This window comes from Talpa europaea (assembly GCF_964194135.1).
Source record: "Talpa europaea genome assembly, chromosome: 7".
Classification (NCBI taxonomy): domain Eukaryota; kingdom Metazoa; phylum Chordata; class Mammalia; order Eulipotyphla; family Talpidae; genus Talpa; species Talpa europaea.
The window spans coordinates 100,206,563-100,227,816 of NC_140074.1; the positions used below are offsets into that span (position 1 = coordinate 100,206,563).

Sequence of the window (21,254 nt, forward strand, 5' to 3'; positions counted from 1 at the left end):
CCCCTCTATTGACGCCTGACAGTCCAGGAGGGAAGACAGGTGCAAAGACAGGATGCGTGGTCACACTGGCAGGAGTAGGACCTGACTGCTCTGTGAACCCCAAGCTGAGCCCCACCAGGGAGGCAGCTGGTGAACTGACATTCTGCGGGTCTCAGGGCTGGAGTGGAACCTTATCAGGTGAGGTGTGACCCAGAGGCCCAGAGGGGCCTGCACACCCTCAGGGAGAGCAGGTGGATGTTTGGGAGGATAACTCTAGGTACACAGTCTGGGAGGGAGGAAATCATGGCAGACTGTGAGGCCAGAAACACGGTGAGTTGTGAACAGCCTTCTGGGTTACACAGACAGGTTTAGATTTATCCTCAAAGAAGTATCAGTCATCAGAGGCCAGGGCCTCAGTCCGCATGGTGCCCGTGGAGGCAGAGGCTAGGATCAGGGAGGCCTTTCTGCCTTTATCCCAAAATCTACCAGCCTCCCCTGAGGTATTTCCTAGAAACTAATGCCATTTTAACCCTAAACTGGATTTTTGTAGGTTGTGTTGTAGAATGATTTAATAGATGAATCTATAAAATTCCATTAAAATTTGAGAATCAGTCACTCTTGAAAAAAAAAATCTATCCAAGGTTTGTATTTTTAAAATCCTTATTTAATCTTTGTGACAATGTCACTTCAATGACTCCTCGTTTGAACAGAGGTACCAAACAACTAGGTCCAATTAATGGGCATTTTGTGCCAGGCCATGCACATTTTTGTTCTCTTACTGCTCTGAGGAGGAAGCAGACTCCCAACAAGGAAGCATGGCATGAGCAGGAGGAGCAGAACTGGCAGTCAGGCCTACCCTTGAGTTCCCTTTGACTACTTACCACAAGGCTTTGGTCAGGTCATTTAGCCTCAGTTTCCTGATCCATAGAATGCAGCAGTATTCCTTCCTTTGATTCCACAGGGTGGTTTTGGCTTACAGGGCAGCTGGAGTGGGCCTAGAATAATCCTCCAAGTCCTGTGGGCACTGCTGAGGGGAGAAAGTTGAAACCTGCAACTGAAGCTCAGGGTTTACATTAACTGTGGGCCTGGGTTCATTGAACTTTGCCCTCCCTTGTTACCCAAAATGTCCAGGACCTAGCCTCAAAAGGGGAACCCGGGGAAGAAGGTCTTGCTCTAGGTTCCTATGCCTCAGGGTGGAAATGTGCCCCCATTTTGCTCAGAAGCAAGACAGACATCTTGGAAGCTGGATGGCCATTGAGATCCTCTACTGACTCACAGTCAGTGCCGTGGGAGCACAGGAAGCAACCTCGCTCCAGAACAGTGGAGAGGAGGGTCTAGAGTGGGCCAGAGGGCACAGGTATTACCCCTAGGAGAGGTGGAGACAGCCTGGCCTAGAGGACCCCAGGACTTCAGAGACCACATGATCTCTAATTGTCACATCCCTGGATATCCCAGACCAGAAACTTGCTCTGAAGATCTGGGAGGAGGTTCCCTGGGCTATCTACCAGGCAGAGCCAGAGGCAAAAAGAGCCCATCCACAGACCCCACCTGTCATCCTGATTAAACATTTGTCCACTTATCTCTTCATCTCCCCATCCAATGAGCAGTTGTTAAGGCCTCCTGTCCCTATCTCTGTGCTGAGGGTACAAGCCTCAACCTGGTAGAGTCCCTACTGCTAGGATTGGCATAGGACCGGGAGGGACCTGGAGGGGTAGGGGTTGGGAACTCTGGGGTCCACCTCAGGGGAGGGCAGGGGAGAGTTAGAAAAGGTGTCATTGAACAGAGGTGTTGAGCTTGGTCACAGTGCAGTTAAGAGTCATGGCAAAATCCAGCCCTCTGGACATTCTAGCAGAAAAGGATCTAATCAGTATTGGGTCTTGCATGCCAGAACTGTATGAGGATTTTCATGTCAGTTATTCACGGTGGCCCTGTGAGATGTGGTATTATCATCATCTTTCCCTGGATGAGGAAGCTGAGGCTCCTTCCCTTGGTAAGAAGCTGGGTGGGGGATGGGCTCCTCTGTGTCTTCTCTTGGTCCATCTCCTTCATTCTTGCTACCCCCTGGTCAGTGCTGCTGCTGTGGGGGCCTGTGTTCTTGGGCATCTCCCAGCACTCGTTCAAGTATCTGAATTTCTTGGCTTCTGTCCAGCGTGTTGGTCTCCCATGACTGAGTAATCCTCCTTTCTGTAGGGGACAAGTAGGCATTTCTATGCAGATTCTTATTTATGCCTCTCTGTGGGCAAAGAATGTCCTGTGGCCCCCATAGACATCTTGAGGGGACTTAGAGAGCGCATGTGCTGGGTTGGAGACCACGGGGAAATTTATAGTGTCCCTGCTGCAGGAGAGAGGGTCAGGCCTCAGCCCAGGTCCGGGCCTTGGGGAGCTATGTTGAATGGGCAAGTTGGGTAGTTTTCAAGGGTCATGTTATCCCTTGATAGGAAGCTGGGTGGGGAGGGGGGCTCCCCTGTGTCTTTCTCTCCGTCCCTCCCCTTCATTCTTGCCACACCAGAAAAGTGCAGTTAATGCCATTCAGCCTCTCAGAAGACCAGAGTTCCCAGAGGCCAGAGTTGAGGTTCCTCAGTGAGGAGCCTATCCTGAAGGAACCTTGGGGATCATTCACTTGAAAGAAGCCAGGGCCTGAGAGGTTAATTTTCTACTCAACATCCCACAGTGGGACAGTTGAGGCTGCAAATCAGCTCCATTCTCACCAAACCCCGTGAGCTCTCTCTCTCTATACGGTGTGCCTCAGTATCATGGGCAGAGTCCCCAGTGACAAACTTGATAACCAGGGCCCTCGGGTGGCCTCACTCCCCCATTCCATACTCTCTCAGAGCTGCTCTCACCCTCCCAGGCAGATCCTCGTCAGAGAAGACTGCTTCTTCTACCACACCCACCAGAGGTGTAACCTGGATGTCATAATGAATGGGACTGTCCAGCCAAGTACAGGTTGACTGACCTCTCCTTCCTGCTCTCTTCCCCTGGCCCCAACAGATTGCCAGGCTGCGGAGTGAACTGGATGTTGTTCGAGGAAACACAAAAGTTATGTCGGAGATGTTAACAGAAATGGTCCCCGGGCAAGAAGATTCATCTGATCTGGAGTTGCTACAGGTGAGGAGGACCACATCTCATGGAAGCTATGGGTGAGGGATGCAGCATTCAACATATAGAGGCAGAGATGGGGCTTGGGGAGACTGCTGTTGCAAGGGACTGCGCCCATGTTAGCCCAGCTCACCCTCACACTTCCCAGGAATGAGCAGTGGCTGGTACTAAGCTTGCTGTTATTTTCCTTAAAAACACTTTTTCCCTCATTATGAAACTCCAACTGTTGCATACATGCCCATTGAAAAGAAGAAAATAATTTTCTTTAATCCCACATAACCACTGTCACTGTTTTGATATATTTTCTTTCACTCTTTTCTGTTTCAATAGTTGAGATCGTATTATGTGTTTGATATTACGTGTTGCTTTGTTCTCTCAGCGTTCTATCATAAATGTTTGTAACAGGACCTTTTCCACCTTCCCCTGAAGGTAGGAGCCCTTTAGGTCACACCTTACCCCAGAGACATTCCTGAGACGGAGATGATATTTGAAGTTCGTTTTCTTTTTCCCAAACACTAAGAATACCTGGACTGGGGGTTGCCCATATTATGATTCCTAAGGTCTGTTGCCAGCTGGCCTCCTCTGCTCCTGGTACCTGAGGCCATGGCAGAAAAGCCCCCACCCATCCACCCATACAAGGCTGCCCTCAAACTAGAGTCGGATCCTGTCTCAAGCCTGTTTCCCAGGACAGCCTGGTCCAGAGCTAGGCCAGATCTGACCACCCTGATCTCAGACAACTTGCATTTATAGAAATGGCAGCAGCACTGTCCTTAGAAGCAATGACCTTTGGGAGGGGTGGAGAAAGGATGTTGGAAATTACAAGCGCCAGATCTTTTCAGCAGGAGGTGAGATGCTTGAGTAAACAGGTCAGGAGCCAGACTGGCTTGGCAAACTGGGTGAGTGCCTTAGACGTGCTCTGCTGCTATTTTTGTCTGGGCACTCAGAGTCGTCTGTCTTGGCCCCCTGAGTGCCACACCTCCCACCCTGCTGTTGGCACACACTTGCTGTCTGTGAAGGCTCAGATCTAATGAGTGAGGACTCTAATGAGTCCTTCAGGAGTGCACACAGCCTCAGTGGCTGGGCCTGATACCAAGCCACTGCTTGTGGTGCCCCCTTCCTCCACAGAAGCTGTCAGTTCCCTAGGATGAGGGCGGGTGGAGGCCTGCTCCAAGCCTAACACAGAACAAAGCACAGAGATGCCAGAGCCATGGCTCCTGCCCTGAGGAGCTCACAGCCTAATGCAGGAGGCAGGCAGGAAATCATGACAGCAGGCTGCTCTTGAGGCTGAGGTGAGTGTCCTTGGCCAGCTGAGTGAGGACCCCCGAGTGGCCCCTCCTCAGTTCTCAGTCCTCACTCCTGCCACCTGCAGCAAACCAGGCTTGCCTCATTTTAGCAGGCCCAGCTGTCCATGTGCCGCACTCTGTGGGACCCAGCGTCCCACTAATGTGTTATTGGCCTCCATTCCCAGCCTGCAGGGGGTTCTTCCAGGCATTACCCAATGCACAGGAATCTGAGATTAGTCCAGAAACTGAGAGGGCCTCTTGCTAGCTTTGTGCTGTGTCAGCATCAGGATTCCTGCTGACAGGGGATTTGTGGTGGACAGAACTGAGCTCCCGGCAGCAGGGGGTGGGCTGAACAAAGCCGACATGCTTCCAGACAGCCAGAGCAGATCCAGACAGTACGAATACCCTGTGTGTGCATGCGTGTGTGTGTGCGTGTGTGTGCATGTGTCTGTGTGTGTTTTAAACAAGCCCATCAGCCAAGACAAACAGAACCTAATCTCCTGGCGTCAGCTCACAGTTTTCAAAAATAGGTTGCTTCCCATGACGTTTTCCTTCCCTCTGTTTTGTTCCAACTCCAAGCCTACCAGCTCTCACTGCTATCTTATAAATCAAACAGAGAAAGAGCTGCTCTGGGTGCCAGTGGGAGGCTGTCCTTTCAGCACGGGAGGTTCAGTAGTCGGGCAGCTCTGTGTGAACAGACACAACTCTCCTGGCTGCTGGCCTCCCTCTTCTGTCATTCCTGACATCATCCCCCTCCTGTCCCCACTTCTTCCCCCAGCGCTTGGAAGTCAGCCGGACAGGGTCTCCCAAGGGTTGGGGCCACATCGGATGGTGAGCCTTCCACTTGGGAAAATGCCACCATGTGTTTGGAAATTGATAGGGTCAGAATGTGCCCTGAGGACCCCTCTGTTGAGCTGGAGGGCAGCCAGATTGCTCAGTTTAGAAGCTGTCCAGAGCTCACAGTGCTGGCCAGGGCCATGGAAATAAACACATTTGTCACCCACCCAAAATGTTCACGCCAACAGAAGCTGCCCCCGCCTGCATGAAAATTGCTGGATAGGAGGTGGGGAAATAATGGGGGTGGGGGGAGGAAATGGGAGGTGTCAGCCCCAGGATGCACCAGTGTAGCCGCCCATAATTATGGGCAGGTTATGTCCCGATGGCTTCCTGTGTGTCCAAAGCACTTTCAGGTGTAGCCTTACCCCAGTCCTTCAGAACAGCAGGGAATCTTGGCCAGAGAGAGCCATTTGTCTGAGGACCATTGGGTGGGTGAGTGGAGGCTGAGGCCCCTCCACCATGCTGTGCTGTCAGCTTAGCTGGAGCCCCCGGGGAAAGTGAAGCAGGACTCCCAGAGGGAACAGCAACTCTTCTCAGTGTGTGGCAACCTTCTCACTCTAAGTTGGGAGAGATCTAGACAGCTCGTCCAGCTCCACACCTGTGTTCTCATCCCCTCTCCGGCAGCTGGCCTGGTGCTTGCCTCGTTTTTCTTAACATCTTCAATGACAGGCTGTTCGTGTCAGCTGCGGAAGCACTTTTGTTCCAAACACACGGCTTGCTCAGACTTTGGGAGGCAGCACAGCAGAAAGAGCAAGGGTTTAGGAATCACTGGATCACATCTAGTCTGACAGCTGACAAGCTGGGTGACACTCGGCAGGTCACGTACCCTTCAGGCTGGCATCGTCACTCTCACCTTGGAAAGACTGGGAGTCATCTATCTCAAGGACCCAGCACAGTGCCAGTTACTGGCAAGTCACCCTGAAGGTGGAGCTTCTGGGATTATTATTGGCACACCCTCCCACACACAGAGCTGAAGTCAGCCTCCCGTAACAGCTCCCTGGTCTGTCTTCTTTAACAACAGAACAAAACAAAGTCCTCTTTCACATGGTAGGTCCTGAGATATTTTAAGATTGCCATAAGCCCCTCCACAGCCCAGTATCTACCTGGTCAACATGTGGCTGTTGACAGCCCCCCTGTAGGTGACCAGGCAGCTCTCAGCAGGAGGCAGATAGGAAATCGAGAGCTTCCATCAACTGAAAATTCTCCATCTCTTTCTCATGAGGCTGCAAATCCATGACTTCCCCATCCCGTGCATGGGCACTTGGGTCCAGACTTGTCATTGGAGACTCTGCCCCTTTGTGTGTTAAAGCTTGCGTCCTGAGCTCCTGCAGTGAAACCAACTTTTTCGTGTCTTTAAAGATCCTGATGCTATCATCTCTGTCTCTCTCAAATTAGCCTCTTGAGCTTTGCCTTCAGTTAATAGTAACTTTTAATTAATGCAGTGATGCCAAATGGGTATGCCTACATGGTCGTCCATCAGATAATAAAAGAAGCCCCCTCCATGTGCTTTTTCAAGTAGCAGACGGTATATCCCTCTTGCTTCTTGCATCTCATTTCAACAAAAAACAGGATAGCCAGGACCACTTTCTCTAGAGAAAAATAGTCTATTCTACGTGTTTAGTTTCATGATTCCTCCTTTCTCTTCAACAAAGAATTTCTTCTCCCTCCCCTCTCCTTTGTAGCTATAGAGAGCAGGTTTTCAGGACCTTATTCCAAGCTCCTTAGAACTTGGAGAGGGTTGAGAGGAAGCCCAGAAAGATGATTAAAAGATTGTTTTGCAAGGTGGAGACGAGAATGTCCCTTGAAGAAAAGATAAAGGCGTTGGGATTAATTAGAAAAGAGAGGATATTTTAATAAGATGTTCTGATAGATGGAGGGCTTTTGCACGAAGGACTGTGGCCAGCTGTTCTTCCCTCTGTTGAGAATCAGACATAGGAGGAGGCCAATACTGAAATCTTCGGTGTTCAGGAAATTCCTAGCCCAGCTGCTGCACAGTGGGAAGGACCACCTGGGCAAGCTGGAGGCTCTCAATATGTTAGGACAGAGTGAGTCTCTCTCTGTCTGGGTGGTTTGGAGGTGGGGGAGGTGGAGGAAGGTCACCCAGCTGAGCCTGAGGTGGCTCTGGCTATGGACGGCCTACAGAGGCCATGTGGGTGGCCAGCTGACATTTGTGGTGGCAAAAATCTTAATTATCCCCCTCTCTCTTTTGCTTTCTTTTCTTTATTTTTCCTATTTTTTTTTAAGACAGTCATTTAAAAGGTTGACTTGGAGGTAGTAAAGCTTTCTGTCAAGACCCCTTGAGATCCCTGATTCGGAAGTCCCAGGGTTGGCCTGTCTGTCCAGGGTGGGAGCCGTGAGGTTCTGCCTGTGGGGTCAGGCCTGGCTCAGCCACCCCAGCTGAAGACAGTACAGAGAGAGGCAGCAGAGGCAAGGCCAAAGCGGCTGTTTCTGCTGCTATAGTCCTTGAGAGTTCTGTGTCCTGTGCCTTTTGGTCTCATTCTCCCTCCAAGCTGAGGTCATGATGTTAGAGCTAGCAGAGGCCTCAAATCATCTAGCACTTTCCAAACATTTTTTTGTAAAGTAGTAGAATCTTTCCTCCACAAATAAAATTCTACAGAGAAGGTTGGTGTTTGAGCTAGATGAAAGCAAAGGTGAGCTGCTGAAATAGGCAGGGTGCTTCAGGGGCCCCTCAGTGGAGAGCTTCACCACTTCCCCAGGGAGGGATAGGCCCAGAAGGTGCTGGGGCCCTGGAGGGCTGATCTTTACATGAACTGCTTGCTACCTGCTCTTGGTTTCCAGCACCCACAGGGGCTGGGCTCTGTGGGGAGACCTAAGCCAACCCTGCCCTCCTTGGCCTGGTGGTTCCAGTGCTCTGGAACCATGTTTTTCAGATTCCTTGCAATCATGAGGGGTCTGGTTTCCTTTGACTTTGGTGGATCATCCTTGAAGCTTGATCTTTGTCCTGGGGCTTCTGCCTTTGATCCTGGGTTGGAGCTGGTCTTCACTTCTTAGAGGTAGTCCAAGCTGGAGGCTCTGCTGGGATAGCTGATGACAAGCTATGTCCAGAGAGCTATGGGAATCTTGAGGGAGGCTGGTGGCAGTTCCCTCACCAAAAATTCGGAGTTTGTAAGAAGATGGAGAATTGGGTAGACATTTGGTAAAGCTGGCACATTAAAGTGTTAATGGTAGAATCAAGGTACTGGTTATATGGTGTCTACTGTAAAATTCCTTCAACTTTGCTTTGTGCTTGAAAATTTTCATCATGAACTATTAGGGTGGGGAAACATCCTGGGACCTTGGAGGACAAGTAGGAATTTGTTTGGTAGCAAGGGAGGAGGCTAGCGAAGCAGAAGGCTGACTCATAGGGGCTCCTGAGCAGTGTCTGAAATCATCTGCTATTTTAAACAGTCTGAAAAGTGTTTGGAAAAGATCCACAGGCTCTAGGGAGTGACGCCACATGCTTCTGGAGAGCTGACCTTAGACCTGTGTCACATTATATGCTGCCATACTCCTCTGACATACAGATCCTGCATTTTGTCATTGACCTGCAGTTTGGGTGGGATGTGAGTGACGCCTTCCCTTTCCCCTCCCATCCCAGGGCTCCAGGGCTTGCTGCTTAGCTGCAAACACCAAATGGGGCCACACTTTCCTGCCCGGCTGCCTTTGCTGGAGGGAGTGAGTCCATGACTTGGTACCCAAGGTCCTTTTGCTCATCAGAGATTTTGTGTAGACACCTAAGACCGCTGGTCTCATCTGCAGCCAGGACGTTGCACTTGAGAAAGATGAGGGGCTAATACACAGTGGCCCCGGAAGGGTCCATGGGAGACTGTAGAAGGCAGATGCTGCAGCTCTTTCCTTTGCCCTGCCACCCAACCTCCTGTCCCCTGGGTCTGGCTTTCCCATTCCTACACTCTTTGATCAGGCCTCCTCCTGCGGTTCTTTTAAAGCACTAGGCAAGATCTGTTGCCTAAGTGTTTGCCAAGCACCTTTTTTGGGGGAGGAGTAGGTGGCTGGTCTTTTACAGTTAACCTAAATTCATGCTCCCTTGTTATCTCAAATTAGGTGCTTGCTGTGTTCTGATGATGTGTTATAAATACTTTGATTACTTACATTGTTCACTTCAGTCCTGGCTGGTGGAATCCTCCATGGGCATGATCTAATATGATTGCTTTTTTCATCAGTTTGGCTTTTTTATTTTTGTGTATTTCTTAATATTGAGGGCCTGACTTCCTTTTACCATTGCTCATGAGCATCCTTTATTCTCTATTCAGACTTTCTTGTGTACTATGATTGTCTCTCTGGCCACTGGACTTGACTTGTGAGTGTCTGTGGCACCCATGGTGGTGGTTGTGTGGCCATCACTGACCAAGCAGTCGAGTGCCCGTCTCCTGGTGGGCCTGGGCACATGAGCCATTTACAATGGAAGAGAGCGGGCATTTTATGGTGTTTTACTCTTTACTGAACATTAGTGGCTTCTGAAGTTAATTTTTGGTATTCACCTCTTGTTATTAATTTGCACACGTGTCTGTATATAAATGCTTACTGCTGGTTCATTAGGGCCTGGGATATATCCTAAATAGGGAATATTAGTTCTGGATGAACATGGATTCTCCATTTTCCCTGTGAAGAGTGCTGGGAAGAGGTCTGGACTTAAGTGCATAACTGAGTGAGAACAGTGACAGGGAGCCAAGGTTTGGAGGGACCAGAGGTGCAGAATTCTTTAGAGTCAAGGTCCCCATCCTTCCCCCTATCAGCCCCCACCTAAATGTGAGCCCATCCCGCTGCATCCTCCACATCCTCTGCGGTGGCTGTGAGAATATACCAGGCCTGGCTGATATCATCTGCACTGGTGCCCGGGAGCAGCTGGCACCTGTGGCACTAGTTTGTGGGTAGGGAGAGAAGGATTTTGAATATCCAGTGGTTTGCTCAAAGCCCTCTACTTCTAGGGATGATCCTGCATTCTCCAGAACCTCTAGAGTCTTAGGAAATCTGTGTTCATAGTGAAAATAGGGAGGTCCACACATGGGACTTGCTGTCCTCATTGACTGAAAGAGAATGAAGGCACCATTCTGACTGCAAGTGCTAGCAAGATGGTAGAACTGTGATCAAGGGCAATGTTTCCATAACTGGATAGATGGCCCTGCAAGCCAGAGATGTTCAACAAAGCTTTTTTCCTAAAGGTGAACACCAGACTGTTTTGTGCCTAGCTGCCTACATCTAGGCCCTTCTGTCTGGATAAATGCAGTTGTGCTGGAGTGATTCTGGGCTGGTCCACATGGACTGGGCTTCTCTCCTCAGCTCCCCCCATGCTCGGGGAAGGAGCTTCTGCGGGTTGAGCAGCCTTGCGAGGAGTGACAGCAGAAGCAGTGTCTAGGCCTGGTGTCTGGCTGACTCGACTTCCTCTGAGATGGACAGGTCTGTTGAGGTCCCTGCCTTCCTCTTTCCTGCAGGATCAAGGCTGAGAAACTCAGCCTTTAGCAGTGAAGGAGGGAATGCATGTGCATGTGTGTGCAAGGGCATGCGATTTGGATATCCTGGGGTGAGTGTAGATGGAAGTAATGCAACTTGCCTTCATTCATTGATTCTCTCAAAAACCTCCCTCTGGCATACAAGGTGGCAAGGAGCCCTGGTGGGTATTTGGGTGGCTGCACAAGCACGTTTCTATAAGAGCATCACTCAGGCTGCCGCTGGATCAGAGAAGGCCCATGGAGGCCAGACCAGGAAGTAAGAAGGGCTGGTCTTCAGGGGTCATTGCTAACAAGGGTAGAGAGGGCTGCTGTGGTGGCTGAGGATTCATGAGAGTCATCTTTGGCCAACTGGGAATCCTTGTGGGAGCTTGCTGAGCTTCTGAGACCTGGTAAGGTGCAAGGCCTACCACTGAAATGTACCTCTTGCCATCATAAAAATACCCTCATACTGTTGCCACAAATATAAGACAGATACCACCTTTTTGGAGGATTCTTTTATTATAAACAACCAGTGTTCTAAATATATATCCCTTCACTCAGAAATTCCACTCCTGAGAGCTTGTCCTATGAAAGTGCTGGCATGAATGCATAAATGTGTCTGTATATACACACCATTCTCCACTGCTGCGTTATTTAGGTTAACCAGAGAAAGAGCCCACAACCTAAATGGCCAGCAGTAGAAGAACCGTGAGCTGCTTAGGATGAGGCAGTCATGCAAAGTGGGAGCAAGGCGACTGGAAAATTTTGTTGAAGAGAAAAAGCAAGCTGCAAAGAATCATGTTTTTTTTTTTTTAAGATTTATTTATTTATGCATACAAGAACTGGGGTACAGGGCAGAGGTGTGTGGGGGAGGTGAGAGGATTCACCAGAGACAGAGTGGGGAGCAGAACAGGCAGATTGCCTGAAATACACTGCTGAGGGGAGCAGTGGGCGAGACAGGAGAGGTCTGCTGTGCCATGTGGGTAGCTCTCTGGCCAGGGATCAAACTCGTGCTGCAGTGGCTGTGGATAGTTTCATAGTGCTGAGACTTAAACCCTTACACCACCAGGGAAGGCCCAAAATCATATTACATTTTAAAAACGCTCTGTACAAACATGTACATAAGTACACACAACAGTATAAGGGATGGACATTTGCCTGTTGAAAAAGCACTTGTTTTCTCTGGGCTGGAGAAGGGGCAAGGGGAGAGGGGCCTACCACTTGGCACCCAACACACGTCTGGCTCTAGCGACGATGCACATGTGCTCCTTTTGTGACTTTTAAGACTCAGTACACATTTTTCCAACGGAAGTGGCATGTGACAAAAGCGTTCCCAGCAGGCTAAGCCAGAGGTGTGTGTGTTCCCTAGGAGCTGAACAGGACCTGCCGGGCCATGCAGCAGCGCATCGTGGAGCTCATCTCCCGAGTGTCCAACGAGGAGGTCACCGAGGAGCTGCTTCACGTCAACGACGACCTCAACAATGTCTTCCTCAGATATGAGAGGTGGGGCTGTGGGTTTTCTCCCCCTTGAAAAGACTGTTGCCATAACAGAGGGGTTTCTTTCATAAACAAAGGGGAGAGAGAGAGAGTTATTAGAGTTGGAAAATACTCATCAGAGATGCTAATTTGTTCCCAGATGACAGGAGAAAATGCCTCTTGTTCTCCTGGGAACCAAGCAGCAGGAAGTTGACGTGCAGATTAGACTCTGCCCTTTGTAAGCCTCAGGCTGCTCGCCCTTCCCCCACTCCCCCCAGTCCCAGGAGGGGGAGCACTGGGGGGCTGGGGGGGCTCTGGAGTTTTTGCACCTGCTCCTTTGAAGAGCCTTTGAATTTGAAAAGGATTAAAGGGGGGAGAACTCTACTAAGGAAAAAAGATTTCCTCTTTGCCATCTTTAAAAAAGAGAAAAAAGATTTTTCCCTCCCTTTGCAAATGTCAGCGTGTCTAGAGAGCTCAGGAGAAGCAGGCGTGGTGTAAGTGCTGGCGTGCAGCGCTCAGGGAAACGCACACACACTCATTTCAGTTCCTTCCACAGCCAAATCATTTTTGGGTTTGAGGTAACAAATTTGCAAATTCCTTTCCTTTTCCAAAGCCTTCCCCGGGGAAAAAAGTGCAAATGTCTTATTCAGACACAGTTTTCAATAGGAGTTGCAATGGCAGCAGGGCTCCTCTGGCATCGCTCTGAGGAGTGTGCCTTGAGCTTTCCTGAATCACCCAGTGTTGGCTCCAGAAAATACGTTGACCAGGCCAGCCTTTTCCCTGGAAACTTGGGGCCTGGCCCCTGTGCTGGCTCGTGACACCGTAATCTGGCATCAGGTAGGGTCGTTGTGACAGCTGCTTGCATCTGGGGGGCTTTGAGGAAATTTTGCTGTGATTGGCACAGCTCTGGGTTTTGTTTCAGCTTCAGTTGTGGCAAAGGGGGATGGGTGGCCCTATATCCTTCTGATGGATAAAGAGACATCTGCAGTAAGAATATGGGTATTCTCACTGTATACCCAATACGGTATACCCAGGTTTCCCCCCAGGACCCCTCCCTTATCAGTTGGAGAACAGGAGCCGGTCTGAGGTGCCTCGGCTCCCAGCCGGAGACCCTTGATTTTACCATGTAACTCCAGATTTTCCGCTTTAAATGAGCTTGGCTTTTAACCTGCTGAACTCATCTAAGTTCCTTCTAGAGTAGGATTCCGGGAAACAATGTGGGCATTTTCACCAGAGTCTGCCAGGCCCTGTGTTACAACAAATTCGGAGACAAAGCATGGGTCAGCAGCCCGAAAGTTCCATTCTGGTCAGAGTACCTTTGATAAGAATATTGCCCCTCCAAAGAGTGTGGGAAAAGTACTCCAGGGTTAGAAACTTTTCAGGTTAATATTCCTATTCTTACAGACCACACGAGACTTTGAAAAAACAATAAACAACCCCACAGGTCTTTCTTAAAACCATAGTTAACATAAATCTATCTGGTTGCCCTGCTGATGATCCCTGCTCTCCAGGAACTAACCCAGCAGTGGGGAGACCAGTGTGGAGCCGTGCATCTCTGTAAAGCCTGGTTTCTCCACGCTTCAGCTGGGGAAAGTCTGTTAGCTACCTCTTTGGCCTTGGCGCTTTGGGGCTCTTAAATACCATGGCAGACCCTGTGCATACCTCACAGTAGCTCTTCTGTTCCCCACCTGGTGTGAGAATGCTGTTGCTCCACGCCAAGTCTCATTCATCTTCAATCCATCTGCTCCCAACTGACTGGGAGAGTAGCCTGACTGGCAGCTCCTCACTGGTGGGGACCTGCCTGTGCTCTTCCAGCAGCCTCTGGAGAGCCTTTGCACCACAGCAGGGGCCAATACCTGCCCTGTGCAAGTCCCACCCACTTCCCTCCAGCAATTGGAGCCTGGGTCGTGTTAACAAATCAACAGCTAATTACCCCCCAGCACAGCTCTGAAATAGGGAGGGGCTGCAGTTCTCACCTGGCTTTGTAGATAGACGTTAGAAACAGTAGTGGTTGACCCAGCCTCCCCACCAGGCACAAGAGGAGCATTCTTGGACCTGGTGTGGGGGGGGGGGCGGGGGGTGGGTGTGGATGACTGGGGCTGCTCATAATGGACTCCTGCATGTGCCAGCCAGTATCCTCTTCCCTCTCTGCAGGCTGATCCTCCTCTGGGAGAGCCCCACCTAGAGGAAGATGCGGCAAAGTTGTGTGTGGCGTTTCACTTCTGGCCCCCAGGTGGGCCTGGTTGATCTCCTTTCCCAGGGCCTCAGTTTCTACTGTCCCCCCAAGATCCTCAGTCCATGGGAACTCTTCCCAGGACGAGTGAACATCTTGGAGTCGCGTCATGGACATCTGTCTCTCTCCTTACTATTCTCTCCCTTCCCCTTTCAGGTTCGAACGATACAGGTCGGGCCGATCAGTTCAAAATGCCAGTAATGGAGTAAGTATTCTTACAGAATTCTTTCATCTGTAGAGGCTAGGAAACTGCTTCACTTTGACCTCGCCTCCAGTTTTTCTAACTGGGCTTAAGATACTTGGGTAATTGAAGAGCAAGCTCTGGTTAGTGGGATACTGAGGCAGAGCTAGCAAGGACATCCCTAAAGGGAGGATGACAAGGAAACCCCAAGTTACAGCCCCCAGAATGGTCACTGATTCAACCCTGCCTCCTTTAAATTGGGGTGTGGGGAGGCCACTGGAGGGAGGCACACTAAAACCCCCAAATGTGGGGTGAGGGAAACCACCTTGCTCCTGAACTGGCTCAGCGGTGATGTCTTTCCTCTGGAACCCCGCATGGCACCTGCTCATTTTACCTCGAAGCCTGACACAAGCACCCTGGGGCTCACCACTATCTCATGCTCTGACAGGTACTGAATGAAGTAACGGAAGACAACTTAATAGACCTGGGGCCGGGGTCTCCAGCGGTGGTGAGCCCAATGGTGGGGAACACGGCACCCCCATCTTCCCTCTCCTCCCAGCTTGCAGGCTTGGGTGAGTGTCTTGCAGGGGTGTAAAGGGCCTCCTTTGCAGGTCACTTCCTGGGTATGAATCTGGACTGAAGGCTCTTTTCTTTTTCTTTATTGGAGAGTTTTTCTGAGTCCTGGCCAATTGTACCAGCTTCACTTCATAACTTCTTTCCCTAAACTTAAAGTTTAGGAAATTTTAAAGTGATAGAAAAGCAGGGGTGGGAGAAGTTTTAAGAAACTAAGAGTTATTTGCTTTTTAAAGAAAGGTCACTGCTGTATTTTATCTGGAATATTCCTTTTTCAGTATCAACTGACCAGCAGGTTTCAGCTCATTGGATGCTTTGGGACACAGGTCTAGGAAGGATACTGAAGCTATATTAGGATTTAGAAGATGATTTGTTGATTGATTGGTGATGTCTGCCACAGGCTTGGAAATAGAAAGTGGTGACTTTGGCGTTTTATTATCCTTGAATTATCATCTACCTAAAGTGCTCCATTGTCTGAAACCTAAAATAAAAAGCTCACTGTATTGCCATAGTTCATTGTTTAAGAGGGTGTATATGACTCTAGATGCTACATATACAATGGATGATACCAATTTATAATAGATGCACTTATAGTACTAAACTAATTAATAAGCCCTCTTAAAATTTATTCCCTGCTTTTCCGGTTTCTTTTTTTCTTAATATTTATCTTTATACTTTCATTTCATTTCAGTCGAATTGAACTTTATTTAGTGGCTTGTCAGTTGCTAATTCTAGCTTCTAATATTTCATGTATCTGTAGCCACTGTTTCTCTTAGAACTGATTTCTCTGCCTTCAGTCCATCCAGCATACGACCACCAGATTTAATACCTAAAATTCAAATTGAATTCTATCTCCATCTTCAAAAAGATCCAGTATTTTTCCATCAACTCTTTCACCTGGCATATTGGCTCATCACCTGCCGCCTCCCACCTGTCTTTCCAGCCTTCTCTATTAATCTCTGTCCATGAGTACTGTTCACTTCTACACCCTGATCTTCCAGGCCCTATGCCTTTGTCCCTGCCTTTTAACCCTTCTTTCTGCAACATAGCCCACTCAGCTGCAAGGATGCACACATGTGTCAGTTTCAAGTCTTTCCTGGTATCTCAAGTTCAGTATTGCTGTTGCCTGACTCCCATCTACTCTGCCTTCCTTGAGGCCAAGGACCATGTCAGATTCAATTTGCTCCGCTAAAGATCTATCTCTGAATGTGGTGGATGCCTATGAAATGTTTGTCAAATAAATAGGTGACTGCATCCTTCAACGTTGTAATTGAGTTCATGAGGAGCACACTGATAAGGGCATTATGAGAAATCTACAGGGCACGGACCCTGTCCTTGTCTTCTCAGTGCTGGCGAGCTCCCTTCCATTCATAATGAATCTTTCCCCACCTTGAATAGCTTGGGGGTCAGTGACTGTTCTCTCCCTCGTCTGGTCTGGCTCATCCTACGTGTGGTGAGCGGGGAATGCTAAGGAAATTCCTGTGTCTCCCTGAACCCTCCCCCTAAAACTAACCACCCCAGCTGGCATCCTAACTTTGGGAACATTAAGTCCACAGTCCACATTCTGTTTCATCCTTTCCTTGTTTGTTTTGTTGCCACAGACCTGGGGACAGACAGTGTCAGTGGCACCCTCAGTTCACTCCAGCAGTGTAATTCCCGTGACGGCTTTGACATGTTTGCTCAGACGAGAGGGAACTCCTTGGCCGAGCAACGCAAGACGTATGTGGGGACCCTTGCAGTGGCTCTGGGAAGATATTGGGGGAGAATTGATCCAGGCCTGGTCACAAGCCAACACAAAGAAGCCTTTTATTTGCCAGGTCCCGGACTGCCAAGAACTTTAAAATATGACTGTGAGGACTTGGCAGTGGATACAGATGTTGAATGAACGCCAGTCCTGTCCCCCCACCAACCACCACCTTGGGGTTGATTGTTGTTTGATTTCTCCTGTCAGTCACAAAAGATGCTTTGCTGTTCTCTTTGCTCCCCTGCTGCTGCAAAAACCACCTCTTGTGTGGGAGGGGCTGGGGTTAGGAGGATATAGCCAAGCAGGGACTGAAATTGGTTTCTAGTAGGATTTTCTTTCTTGCCCAGGGGTGGGGACAGAGCCTTCCCTGACAGCAGCTTTGGCCCAGATGAGCCACATGGAGCTAGGGGAGTTGATCCCAGCATAGGCAAGCCCGTGCCTCTCAGGTTGGTGCCAGAACATGATTTGAGCATGTTCAGTCTAAAAGCAAGCCAGGAACACTTCCCCCTCGTCCCACAGGGACGCAGCACCAGGATGCCTCTAACTTCAGAGTCCCGTGCTCAAGATTGAACAAATTGACCACAAAGTGAAGGCCCTTGCACCCTTCACCAGCAAAAATTGCCTTTAAAACAGATGTGGCAGGAGACCTGAGAGCACAGAGGAAGGTAACCCCTGTAATCAGTGCCAGATCCTGATTCCAGACGTGAGACTACCTTCTTGGCAAATGCCATGAAGGCTGCAGGTTTTAAAATAAGAATTAATATTACTTTGCCTTTATCTGTAGTCCCTCCCTCCAGCAGTTTTGAGGCTCTTGATATCTCATCACTGAGCTTAGAGAGACCTCAGTAATGTCACCAAAGAGGGTCAGGGAGGGCCATGGTGCCTGAGACCTCAGAGGAAATGAGAGGCTGAACCAATGCTAGAACCTGGGTCTCCTCACTTCAGCTGCTGTCTGACAGGCTACGTGAGTCCTTCGCCTCTACCCAGATGCCAAGTCTGCGGGAAACATGGTTCCTAGTACCTGGGAGAAGGTGCTATGTATAGAAAGTGATTACAGGTCACTGCCCTCGTCCCTGTGCCTGCCGGGCGAGCTAACTCTCCCTATGCTGCTTCATTTCCAGAGTGACCTATGAGGATCCTCAGGCAGTCGGTGGACTGGCTTCTGCACTAGACAGTAGAAAACAGAACTCCGAAGTGGTAGGTGTTTAACCCTGTTTTTCTACCTTGAGTCCTCTGAAGGGAAAAAATGGGTTGTTTGGCAAAAATGGCTGGACAATTAAACAGAAGCTGGCTTGCATAGAGGGCAGATCGGGATGATAGTTCTGTCACCTCACTGAGTCCTCATCCCAATAGGGGGTGACGACCCAGATCAGCTTTCCAATGACACTGTATCCAAAGCAGACCCAGATTGGTGGATTGTGTCTAGGGCACCCAGAGAGCAGATAGCAGCAAGTGTCCACTCCCTGCATGGCCATGTAGGGTCTCTCCTCAAAGGTTACAGTGCCCTGGGCTGGGTTGTGCTCTGATAAAATACTGACTCTTGCAAAGAAAAGAAGGAAAATGTCCATCTGAGCTGCATCTCTGTTGCTTCTTTGCAACTGGCCCAGCAAGGCAGTTCCAACCCCATTAGCAGGTAGTTGATGGGCTGTATTTGTTTGGGGAGCTGGGGTTAGAAGGATGGGAGGAGCAGTAGGTGGTGACTAAGAAGGTGTTCTGGGAAGCTCCATGTCTGGAAGAAGCAGAACTAAATTAATTAAAGGTGGGGGTACTTTGAAGTGAGTGTGGTGCTGATTGGAGCACCGAACTGTAGCTATGGATTCTATAAGATTTCAGATCACTGCAGGGGAAAGGATTGGTGTCTTGATGCCTCTAACAAGATTGTTTCCCTTTTTGCCTAAGCAGCATGTGGCAGTGTGTGAAAGAAAGTCTGTTTGTAGGGGCAGGGAGGATAAGGGCTGTTGGGGCAGCAGACACCAAAACAGCTAGAACTCCTTTCAGGGTCCCCCAGCTGGGCCAGAAAGGGGCAGTGCCCATCTGTCACTACGATTCCTTCTTGAATGCCACTTCTTAGCCACCTGGAGCCCCTGTCCAAGTGGGCACTGGCAGGGGAGTGCTATAGCCTGGTTTCTGAGGGAACGCTCATGGGAAGGATTCCTCTCCTTGGTGGAAGGGACTCTTCATTTGCTTCAGCCAACTTGATATGAGGACTCCGCAGCCCTCCACATGGGCCACCAGGGGGCACAGAAGAGCTGGCCCAGCTACCTTGGGCTCTCAGCACCCTTGCCTTTCCCCAGAAGGGTGGGCAGTGCCCCACCCCTGAGACAGAGTCTCCCCAAATCAAAGTAGTGGCCATGATCCTGTTTCCCCTATCATTTAGGATGGCCTCTGAGGGAAGGTATTAGGGACACCTGGTGAGGACATCCCCTCTTGGCCCACAATGGCCTCCCTGGGCCTGACTGAGAGACTGGGCTGCAACCAGCTGACCGCCTTTGCTGTCCACCCTACCCCCAGGGACTGCCCCTGTCTATGCTGGGCGTGTCCTGCTTCACCTCTGCTCTTATCAATGCCCAGGCCTGGGTCCAAGCCCAGGAGATGTGGCTGGCTTCCTGCCCTTCACCCTTTGGGTGTGTGGCTTGGCCCTTCTCCTGTTTTCAAAGGTCTTGATGACTCCAGCATATTTTCCATGTGGTGGTAGGCAGATAGCTTTTTGTGTTTGCTGTCCAATGGGGCCCCCACTGGGGGAACACAGCAGGGGTGTGTGTGTGTGTGTGTGTATGTGTATGTGTGTACGTGTGGTGTGTCTGTATGTGTTTCTCTGTGTGTCTGTCTGTGTCTGTGTATGTTTATGTATGTATCTGTGTGCACAGACTTACATGCATCTTCAGGCCAGCACTTCGGGTTACATTGTTCCATATCCTAAGTCTCCCTGACCTGGAAATCAAAATTGGGCCAAAGAAGAAAATAAGAAGCCAATCTCTGCAGTATAACAAGATTGGTATTCTTTTAAAAAAAAAAAAAAGATTTATTTATTTATGCATACAAGAACTGGCATGTAGGCCAGAGGTGCGGGGAATGAGAGGATTCACCAGAGACAGAGTGGGGAGCAGAACAGATGGATCTACTGAAATACACTGCTGAGGGGAGCAGCAGGAGAATCAGGAGAGGTTTGCTGTACCATGTGGGTAGCTCCCTGGCTGGGGATCGAACTCATGCTACAGTGGCTGCCAATAACTTGATAGTGCTGAGACTTAACCGCCGAGCCACAAGGGAGGCCCACAGATTGGTATTCTTAACTTTGAATACTTGTATAGCAATATTCCTAAATTTGCATTCCAGTCAAGAGCTTAGGAAGAGAACACACAGGTAACTGGGAAGCAGAAGTAAGTAAAAAAAAAGTAAAAATGGTGGGGAAAAGATGGTTCTTTGAAAAGTTGATAGTCTCTCGCCCTGAGAGCCTTAATAGGGAGAAACAGCGCTGATCAACCTGTGACCTCATGTGGTTTTCCAAGTGTGTGGGGCTGGTTGGTATAAGCAATGTTATCCTGTTGGGATTCTTGGTTACTAAACTTCTCTTCTCTTCTCAGGCAGGTAAGGGGGACATGCTGGAAGGGGCCTGGGTGGGGGGCATTGGGTCACGTTTCCTTATAGGAGAGTCAACTCTGAATAGTTGCCTTTCTGCTTCCATGACATGTACTACTGCCTTCTCTGTCATGGGTCTCGCTGTGACTTTTCTTTCTGGGACTTTTCTGTCCTCGGCCCAGAAGAGAGGTAGAGGTCGGGACTCTGACCTGGAGCCCATAGACAGCTGGCTCATGACCCAAGGAATGGTGAGAAGTCACCAGCTGAGCCAAGTCCCCTGTCCACCCCAGCACTTACCTTTGTCACCTGCTGAGCCCTTGTGAGTCAGACAGTACAAGGCCACTCTTCCCTTCTGAGTGGGTGCCAAATTTCCCCCTCCTGTCTTTGTACAGTCGCCTTAATCCACAGACTTCCAGCCCCAGAAACACCTTCTCTGGTTTTCTGCTGAGGACTGTGCCCCTGGACCTTAAGAGTCTGTAACACCTGCAAGAGTGAGGGGAGGCCCCTTCCCTCCTTTTACTGTCTCCGGAGCTCTCGGCAGTATTCCCTTTTCCAGGATGAGCACAAGTTCCTGTGGCTTTTGCTTGGGAGGGGACATTTCTAAAAGAATAGACTCAACAATCTGACTGGTCGGAGAAGTCCCCTCCAGCCCTGGACCTGTGAAATTGGCAGTCCTGTGCTGGTGGGGTTATTACAAGGTAGTTATCTATGTCCACTGAGACCCCCAGACAGATTTGAGACCTCTTAAAGAAACACATAAAAAAACACAACAGGAACAAAATTAAGGAAGACAAGTTGGGGGAACTTAATATGAATACCATTA

The 21,254-nt window shown here is 49.6% G+C and overlaps 1 protein-coding gene across 11 annotated transcripts in view; it reads left to right on the plus strand.

Annotated features, from left to right (window-relative positions):
* Window positions 1-21,254, plus strand: part of TOM1L2 (target of myb1 like 2 membrane trafficking protein) — a gene marked incomplete at both ends in the record, with an annotated part of 103,331 nt that overhangs the window by 73,221 nt on the left and 8,856 nt on the right. For 6 of the 11 annotated variants that reach the window (XM_084237035.1, XM_084237036.1, XM_084237038.1 and 3 more), the window contains 6 exons: window positions 2,971-3,087; window positions 12,015-12,148; window positions 14,511-14,559; window positions 14,984-15,107; window positions 16,710-16,827; window positions 17,974-18,049. In XM_084237035.1, coding sequence (XP_084093161.1) covers window positions 2,971-3,087; window positions 12,015-12,148; window positions 14,511-14,559; window positions 14,984-15,107; window positions 16,710-16,827; window positions 17,974-18,049 — 618 coding nt within the window. Of the gene's footprint in view, window positions 1-2,970; window positions 3,088-12,014; window positions 12,149-14,510; window positions 14,560-14,983; window positions 15,108-16,709; window positions 16,828-17,973; window positions 18,050-20,589; window positions 20,680-21,254 lie in introns of all 11 variants that reach the window. The other 5 variants (XM_084237030.1, XM_084237037.1, XM_084237032.1 and 2 more) reach the window with 3 other exon arrangements.